The following is a 9127-nucleotide window of genomic DNA, read 5'->3' as shown; positions in this document are numbered from 1 at the left end:
GTGCCTTGATGATGGTGACTTTCTCCTTGTAACTCACAGGTTCTGTTGGTTGTTCTGACTGAGCTCCTAGCCTAGCCAGTTTGCCTGCCTCTTTATTGCCCGCAAGTCCACAATGGGATGGAATCCACTTAAGTGCTACTTTGCAGGTTATACTCAGGCTCTGCATTCTCCTGGCTGGCTGCGGAGCTTTATTGTTGATCAGAGCTTCCATGACAGACAGTGCATCTGTGAGAAAGACGACTGAGGAGCTTTTTTCTGCCGAGTCTTTAACCATTGAGACGGCCTTCATGAGTGCTTCAGTCTCTGCCTTGTAATTGCTGCAGTGTTTTCCTTTGGCTGCATGTAGTGTGTCTCTCTTGCCAAATGGGTATTGAATGAAAACTCCAGTTCCTCCATCTTTGACGGCGCATGTGGCTGATCCGTCTGTACAGACATAAGTCCATGATTCCGGAGGATAGTCTTCATTGATCATAGCAAGTGTGAGGCTCTTCCGAATGCCTTCATCCTCTTGCTTCCCGCGGTCAAGACGAGGAACAGCAAGTCTCACAGTCACTGAGGACAGATCATTCGTTAGTGGGTTTATAATGTCTTCACTACCTAGGGGAGTCGTTGGTATGTTTAGCTCAGTTTTGAACCCTCGGTTTAGTTTCTTTGCCTCATGAACGAAGCTGCTACGTTTGAGCCGATTTTTGGTGTAGCCATCTAGCTTGGCTTTCATGGGATGGTCTTGAAAAGACCTGAACTTCTCTGTTTGAAGCAGGACCTTTGCATGTCTCCTGTTTTGTAACGGCTGTGTGCCTGTTAGGTTCTCCATGAAGGAGATTGGTGTAGACTTTGTAGCACCTGTCATGATCCGCAATGCTTGGTTCTGAACCTTGTCTAAAGCCTGTTGGTTAGTTTTGGCAGTAGTGGACCAGGCAGTGGAGCTATACTCTAAATGACTTGTTCCCTGATACTGTCTTGAGTATTTGATCATTTGCTCCCCACCTTGTTCCAGCAAGTTTGTGCATCGTGGCAAGCTTCCTACGGGTTTCCCTTCTGCTTGACTAATGTGGGGCTTCCAGGTTAGCCGTTTGTCAAAGGTCACTCCAAGGTATTTTGCCTCGTCTGCTTCAATCAGCGAAGTATTTCCCATCTTTATTTTACCCGCCCTCTGCTTTGTCGACAGGGAAAATAGTGTGGTGGACGATTTCTCTGTATTGATCGATACACACCAATCTTCAGCCCAAGCTGAAAACTTGCTGATGGCTTCTTGCATCCTGTATGAGGCTGTAGTGGCATGTTCTTTCTTACACCATAACACTAGATCGTCAGCGTAAAGTGCAGCCTTAACTCCTTTCGGTAGTTCAGACACCAGATCATTGATGAAAAGCAAGAAAGGTGTAGGGGATATGACTCCGCCTTGTGGGACACAATGACGCAACAGGAACTTCCTACTGCTGGCATGTTCTAAACTGACCCTTGCTCTCCTGTTGTGGAGGTATGACTTAATCCGCCTCAGCATGTGACCTCCTATTCCAGTCCTCATCAGTTTGACGAGGAGTCCATCAGTCCAGACTTTGTCAAATGCTCTCTGCCGATCAATCCATGCTGCAAGCACGACTTTCTGCTCTTGGAAGGCGTCCTCTATCTCTTGCGATAGATAAGTGGTCTGGTCCTCAGTGGAGCGGAATTGTCTGAAGCCAGCTTGTTGCGTTGCGAATAGGTGGTTAGTCTCCATGTACCACTTCATGCGTGCATTCACAATCCTCTCCATGGTCTTTCCAACACAGCTGGTTAAGCTGATTGGGCGATAGCTTGAAGCCTTGTGAGGGATTGTTTTCTGCTTCCTCCCTGGCTTCTGATAACTTTGCCTGAAGATTCTGCAACTCGTCACTCTAGTAGGACTTGTAGTCCTTTCTTGCTCCCATTTGGAATGGCGCGGTAAGCAGCCTTAAGTGTACTGGCGTTGAAGTCTTTGACAACCCGATTGATGTCTCTACCTTCCACTCTGACGTCTTTACAGAGCTCATCATTCAGACTTTGGTAAAAGGTCCACCTGGCCTTCTTGTAGTTCCATCAGGGGATGTTAGGTGAAATTGAGGGTATACAGTCCATAGTAAGTTTGACTGGACGATGGTCGCTACCTCCTAATTGTTCATCGACTTCCTGCTTGGCATGTCCATGTATGTCATCAGCTTTGTGAGTGACTGTTAAAGTCTCCTACAATGATGAACCTGGTTTCTTCAGTTGTAACTTTGGCAAGGGACAGAGCTTTGTCACTTGGAGAGTATATATTCACAAGTTTCAAGTTGAACTCGTTCTTTCTGAGGCTCAGAACTTGGAACTCGGAGTCATCCATATGCGTGTTGGTCTGGACAGCGCTGATATTGTTCCTGATGCCCCCTTTTCGTCTGCCAATTCTGTTACAGCGAAAACACTGGTATCCTCTGACTTTGAAGGATTTCTCTGACTGTAGGTGAGTTTCCTGAATGCAACAGACATTGATGTCTTTCTGATGGAGGATATGCTCAAGTTCAGCTTTCTTGTTGAAGACACCCTCCGCATTCCAATGCATCAGTCTGATGGTATGTTCCTCCTTCTTCTCTTTGTATGTTGTGGATAGAAGGAGGGACCCCCAGTAGCTGTGGGTGGACTCTGTCGAGGCTCAGAGCCCGGCACTGAATCCCCCTTGAGGGACCTCAGAGATTCAGCACCACATTGTTGAAAACCGGATGGCTGTGTAGTCATAGTTCATCTATTGCATGGTGCTGTGGGTCGTTAAGAGAGTGTCAATGGCCCAGCACCTCTGTCTTCAACTCTCTAGGCTTCTTTGGGGGTTACCTCACCCTTAGTTCCGAGTTAAAACCCTATACTTGGAACACAGGAACTATTTGTCCCATAGCTGGGGGTCTGTTCATAGGCATCAGGGCGTGTCCAAACACCGGTGGGCCTGGCATGCCACATGTCTTGGGGCAGACCTCCTCCGAGTCCCCTGCAGTTCTGCCTGATGCCGCAAGGTGCTCAGTTACCGTATGGCGCTAACTGGGATGCACTGCAAAAGGGCTTGTCTGCAGAGAGGCTATGTACTGGCAGGGAAGACTTACGCACTCGGCTCCTTGTTCACCAGAAGGTAGCCAGCTGTGGAGGCTGAAATCGGAAGGTGACAAGCACACAACACACAGCACACCACACATGACGCATCAGCAGACCAATGCCACACCGCGTAATTTTCTGTTTTTGTGAAATGTCACGGTTCATAGATCTAGATAAGTTATGTGGCGGCGGGATATGTTAACGTCATCATAGAATGTTTTTCTTATATTTTTTAAAAGTTTGGTGTTCATTGAAAATACTGAGTTTATACAGACTGAAATATGAGTACTTCTGTCCTTCCGTTTTGCTGCTCATATACCGCAGGCAAGTGTTGGTACAATTCCACTAGATGTTTACAGTTTAAGCTAGCGGAAAAACTTAGTTTTACAATAGTTGACCCAATAGTCTGTCTTCCCTTTTAGTTACTGAAAAGGAAGGAGGTAGAACATTGGCTGTGTAGGTATTTAATGTTGTTGCTCTTGCTTCTGTGAATAAAACTGCGAATTCTTAAATACAGTTGAAACTTGAGTGTTGTTCGCATGTTAATTGTTTCTTTTTCTCCAACAGATCACTGTAAAGTCAAAAAGTTTATAGTACGCTATTTTCATAGTAAATTAGAATATTCGCAACGCAAACGTAAAAAGCTTTTTATATATTCGTTATAATAAAATTTATATATTCACTTTAATGAAAAAGCACTTTCGCAAGTACTTATCTTCAGTTTTACAGTCAGTTAACGAATAAAGTGAAAACTAATCACTGGCGACAAATTCTGGTATTTACAGTAATTAACGAACTTTTTAAACAACACTGAACCCATTCGATATGTTTTGACTTAAATGCCGGTGTAATGAAGTATTTCGACCCCCATAGAATAATGACCCCCGGTCATTATTCTATAGAAAAAGTGACCCCGGTCATAGTATTATGACCTCCAGATCATAGTACTATGACTCCCCCACGTGAAGTAAACTGAATCTCACGAAGAATATTGACTCCCATAAAAAACGACCCCCGGTCATTTGGTCAAATTTAGTGATAACTCAAGTATCTAAGACCTAACTGCTGCATTTTATGCCCCAACTCGGGGGAGGGGCGGGGGGGGGGGGTGGCATATAGATTTGCCCTTGTCCGTCCGTCCTTCCGTTTGACCATTAGCCCCAGATACCATCACATGACACAGAAATCAGAGCATTCCGCAACGGGAAAAGGGATTCTATTTATAGACGCTGTATCTTGGTGTATACATTTTTTTTCAGGAAAATAACAATTCACAATACGTTCACAAAACACACCAGTGTCAATTATCCCTGCAAACTTCGGTATGAAGTAATTCTTCAGAAGACAACTGCACAAGAAACAGCTAGCATAGAACTTAGTATTAATAGAAGTTGCAATACTTAGCAGTGGCAGTAAAGTACGGTAGCGGCAACAATAGAAAGTAGTAGTAGTACTAGTAGTAGTAGTAGTAGTAGTAGTGGCAGTGGTAGTGGCAGTTGCAGCAGCAGCAGCAGCAGAGGAATAAGTGACAGCAACAACAGCAGCAGGAGAAGAAGAGGTAGATGTACAAGACGTATTAGTGGAAGCAGGTATAGTAGTTTCAGTAGTAGCAGTTGTAGTAGTAGTAGTAGTAAAAGAAGTACATGCAGTAATAACAACAGAAGTAGCGGCACCAGTAGTAGTACAATCAAAATGTTAACTATTGGCAATGAAAGGTATTAGAGTTGTAGATCTAGTAAAATTGTCCGTTAGGTTTGGTGGGGATCACTTTTTAATAGATATTATCGTCGAAAGTCTTTTTAGGAGCCGGTGTTTTACACAGAAAGAGTAACTTTTTTAAATAGAATAATGTCCGGGAATCGATATTGTATGAGAGTTCGAATGTAGTAATTTCAGCAGTGAGTATTTTACATGGAAGTAGTCACTTTTTCTATAGAATAATAACAGGGGTCGTTATTCTATGAGATTCGAAAGGAGTCATCTTTAGGGAGTCAGTATTTTACTTGGAGGGGTCAGTTTTTCTATAGAGTAATGACCGGGGGTCGTTATTCTATAGAGTTTTCAAAGGGAGTCAGTTTTTTATAAGGGGAGTCAATATTTTACAGGAAAGGAGTCACCTTTCCTATAGAATAATGACCGGGGGAGGGGGGGTCGTTATTCTATGGGGGTCGAAATACTTCATTACACCGGTACCACAACCCTGTTGTAATATATTCCAATTTAATATTCTGTATTGATCCAAACCCATGTAAAATGCAGTTTTAATATGTTTGTGTATTTAAAATGCTAGATAGTTTTCATGTAGAATTATTTTGCACGAACTAGACTTATTCACTTATTCCTGAATTTTGTTTGGTAACGCCTGTCATACCGTGATTGACTGTCACGGGTAAACACCAGTTCAATATTGCAAATTCGTATAATTTTGACCCCGCTTATCTCAAGAAATAGTTGTATGGAAAAACACTTGTCGTTGCAAAGCTCATCGTATGGATACGTTAGCTACAAACAAGAAAAATGCCGCTCTTTTTGCACGTCCAAACACGACCATATAGGGAGCTTTATAAGCGCCGCCCGCAAGAATTTGTTCGCTTTTTGTAAATTTGCAATAGCGAGTATAGGACAAAGTGTACTTTTAAAACATTTTTGAATCACAACGTGAAGGATTCAGAGCTTCCGAAAACGAAAGATAAATAAAAAATATTTTAAATGCAATAAATTATTTTCGGATTTTACATAATTGGACTCAAGCAATAATGCTGGCTTTTGTAGGAATAGGTTTATGCGCGGCATCGCTACTGTTAAACATAGTAGGCTTAGCAATACCGTACTGGGTATATGCAAGTGTTGGAGACATAAAACATTATTACGGACTATGGTTACGGTGTGCATCCGCACGAGGACTAACGGAATGTGCAAAAATACCAGATATAGTTCTAAGTATGTTATTGAATTAATTCTAAATAATATGAACTAAACAGAGAAATTCACGGTAATCGTCACATTCATCAGTTCTAAACATTATTTACAAACACTTGACTTCTGTAAAAAATACTTTCTAAATATTACGGCAATGTGTTCCTCCGTTCATTTCCCCATAATTTTTGATAATGTGTCTTTCAAACTTCGTACCGATTTACTATAAAATGTAAACATATTTTTGTAAAATCAAATACAATCAGAATTAATCAGCTCTTACGCCCAACAAACATGTTTGGTGTCAAACCTTATTGAGACGACCAATTCAACACGGGTCTTAAATTGTAGTAACAATTGTAATAAGGAAGGCGACATTATTTCAACTCTTAACAGCGATGATTATTTTTGCCATACAGATGATGCCTACAAAGCGACGAGAGCGATGGAGATCCTTGGCATGCTGCTCATCCTTGCGGCACTAGTGGTTGTCTTGCTAAAACAGTTTGTCATGAAGGACAAAGCACTTCTGCCAAAAATAGGCGCTGGTTGCGCAATATTTGCTGGTAAGTACTATTTTTTTTAAAGATATAGATGGTCAATTGCTTTCAATAAAAATATTTTTGCACTAGTGTTTTTATGGAATGAAAGTGTTCACTTTAATAAAATCTGATTGATAAAAACAAGATAAAAGATAGTGATAGTGAGAGTTATAATATCTCTGTGCCTTAATATATTATTACATTTTAGTACTAAAAGAAAACCTAAAGTACTAAAGTACTAAATGAGATATCCAAACTCCTCAAAATATCCCCTGAAACATTGGGTTGGTAAGCTTTGAGCCAGTTTGTAAATATCTACAAACTATTAAAATGTTTAAAGGATTATATGATTAAATGCTCATCTTTAATCAAGATATTTTATCAACAGATGTTTACTGAATACATAAATTAGTGGTGTATGTAGAGCTAAATTGATAATCAAATATCAATTATTCATTTTCATTTGTTAAAAACTCTTCAGTTTTTAGTGGTAGTACACACTTTTTTCTAGCTATACATGTAGTAAGACGATAGTATCTGCAGGAAAATGGTTAAAACGCTTATTAGTGTCATAAGAACATTAAGTAAGTAAATCCTTTAATCAGCATGACATTCAAATTGGATTATTTATCTTGGAAACACAGCCGGTATTTATTAGAATATTTTATACAACCAAAACTAAATTAGCTTTGCAAAGAGTGCTTTTCATATGAAATCTCTACATCTAGAATATTCTACGGCATTCAGCTATTAAATAAACCACTATAAGATATTCTTCAAAAGAATTTAAAGATGCTTTTGCATTAATATCTATATCATTAATGCATCATACATATCGAAACTGGTTTTCAAACATAGAATAAACTGTGTGGCTTAGGAAATACCTCCCCCCCACACCCCTTCACTCCCCACCATCCCACTCACACCTCAAAAATGGTGGGGGACACAACGATAAAGATGATGTTAGATTTCAAGTATAATTCTATGAAAAGTGTATCAATATTTAATCAATTTTGTTAAGTTGTGTGATATCCTTAATTAGGTATTTTAGAAGAACATCCCTGGTGTTCATGTGATTTATTGTGTTCTTGCGGAAAAAGGTTAAAGTTGGTTTAAGGTGAGACAAGGACTTTTTTTTTTAAATGTATATATACAACATCAATGGAAAGCACCTGTATATACATATTTGCTTTAATTTAGGGTGTGTCACTAAATTCTATATTAATAATACCTCAAGGTGAACTGAAATGGATGTTTTGCGGATAAAACGAAAATCGATAAGAGTTATCAAGATAACAATGCTGTTGCAGTATATGACACTGTGACACTGACCAAGATTTTAAACAAACCATCCGAGCTCCTTTTCATTTTCTTATGTATCTGTATAAGAATTATCCAACAAATTATTTTTTTTTACAAAATTAACATTTCTAAATAAAAAGTCAAATTTGACACTGCAGGTTGAAAAGTCTGCATCATTTTGTAAGGGAAATAATTTCTTGTACATGTATTTGAAAACTTTTGCAACTTTAATATGCAATTGTTTTCTATGTTGTACATCAATTATTTAAGGATGTACAGCACATCTGTAGCTAATATCTAAAAAGGCGTTCGATATGCTCTCCATCTATCAACAATGCGCTTCGAAATGACGGTAAATGCAAAACATAACGTAGTATGATTGTATGATTCTTTAATTTAACAGGGTTTTTTTTACTGATTTTTCAGGCATTCTGATGATAATTGGCACCAACATCTTTGCAACTATAGACAGAACAGAGTCATCAAATTTACATGCCGGCTTTGCACTATGCATTGTTGCAGGTGTTATAGGAATAGCCGCAGGTGTTTTGATGTTCCTGGCTTCCGGGTCTTCCAACGATGGTTGATGACAGCTGCATTTTTCTTGCCATATAGTACTGACACAAGCAACGTTGTAGATAAAAGTTCTTCATAATTTTACATTCATTATGTATTTTGTTTAGAAAGAATAGTATTTATTTTTAACCATCGGTATTCAAGAAATTACTTGAAGTGTTAAAGATCCACAACGACCTAGTGACCTACTTTTTCCTCCCACGTGAACTTGGTGCAAATAATTCTGGTAATACTGGTATAATACACCTTTTCTACAAGATGACAGGTGGACAATTGAGGTCCTGTTTTCACAAATTCATCTGCAAACTTATTCAGTCATTCTCTTCTCAGTATAGTTTTATAAACATAGAATAATAACTATCTTACACTGTAGAAACAAAGTGTGGTCTAAACTCACCTTAATACATGAAGTACCGTGCATACTACTATATCAATTTAATAATATGTTTAGACATTAAACACGTTATCTTAGCCTTATATATGTCACTGTCAATTTGTAACTAGATACTTGTTATTTCTCATTTTCTTCATGCAAAAAATGTATGATTACCATCATGGAAATACAAAAGAGTACAGTTAGTTTGTGGTGCGTCTTTAAGGTATCTTGACAAACAGCCACTACTGACCTTGACATTTTATAGGGAAAAAATGCAAGTATATATAACTCTCAAAATATACTAAGTATTTAAAATTGAACCTAAAACAAGAGCTGTCAC

At 39.1% G+C, this 9127-nt stretch overlaps 1 protein-coding gene across 1 annotated transcript; it reads left to right on the top strand.

Moving 5' to 3' along the window:
- Positions 1-5533: 5533 nt before the first annotated feature.
- LOC123537396 (uncharacterized) lies at positions 5534-8828 on the top strand. The gene is made up of 3 exons (XM_045321097.2): positions 5534-6015; positions 6411-6557; positions 8262-8828. Exons 1-3 carry the CDS (start codon positions 5832-5834, stop codon positions 8420-8422), a joined length of 492 nt encoding a protein of 163 aa, XP_045177032.1. The 5' UTR covers positions 5534-5831; the 3' UTR covers positions 8423-8828.
- The last annotated feature ends 299 nt before the right edge of the window (positions 8829-9127 follow it).

The sequence above is a fragment of the Mercenaria mercenaria genome, chromosome 17 (assembly GCF_021730395.1).
Source record: "Mercenaria mercenaria strain notata chromosome 17, MADL_Memer_1, whole genome shotgun sequence".
In the NCBI taxonomy this organism is placed as follows: Eukaryota; Metazoa; Mollusca; class Bivalvia; order Venerida; family Veneridae; genus Mercenaria; species Mercenaria mercenaria.
The sequence above is the reverse complement of the archived record's forward strand: the minus strand, read 5'-3'. Positions and strand labels throughout refer to the sequence as shown.

Excerpts from the sequence above, each read along its gene's own strand:
- LOC123537396 (XM_045321097.2), top strand. The coding sequence starts at position 5,832 with ATGCTGGCTTTTGTAGGAATAGGTTTATGCGCGGCATCGCTACTGTTA. Across the intron at positions 6,016-6,410 it reads AATACCAGATATAGTTCTAA|ATGATGCCTACAAAGCGACG; the intron begins GTATGTTATTGA and ends TTTGCCATACAG. Across the intron at positions 6,558-8,261 it reads TGGTTGCGCAATATTTGCTG|GCATTCTGATGATAATTGGC; the intron begins GTAAGTACTATT and ends CTGATTTTTCAG.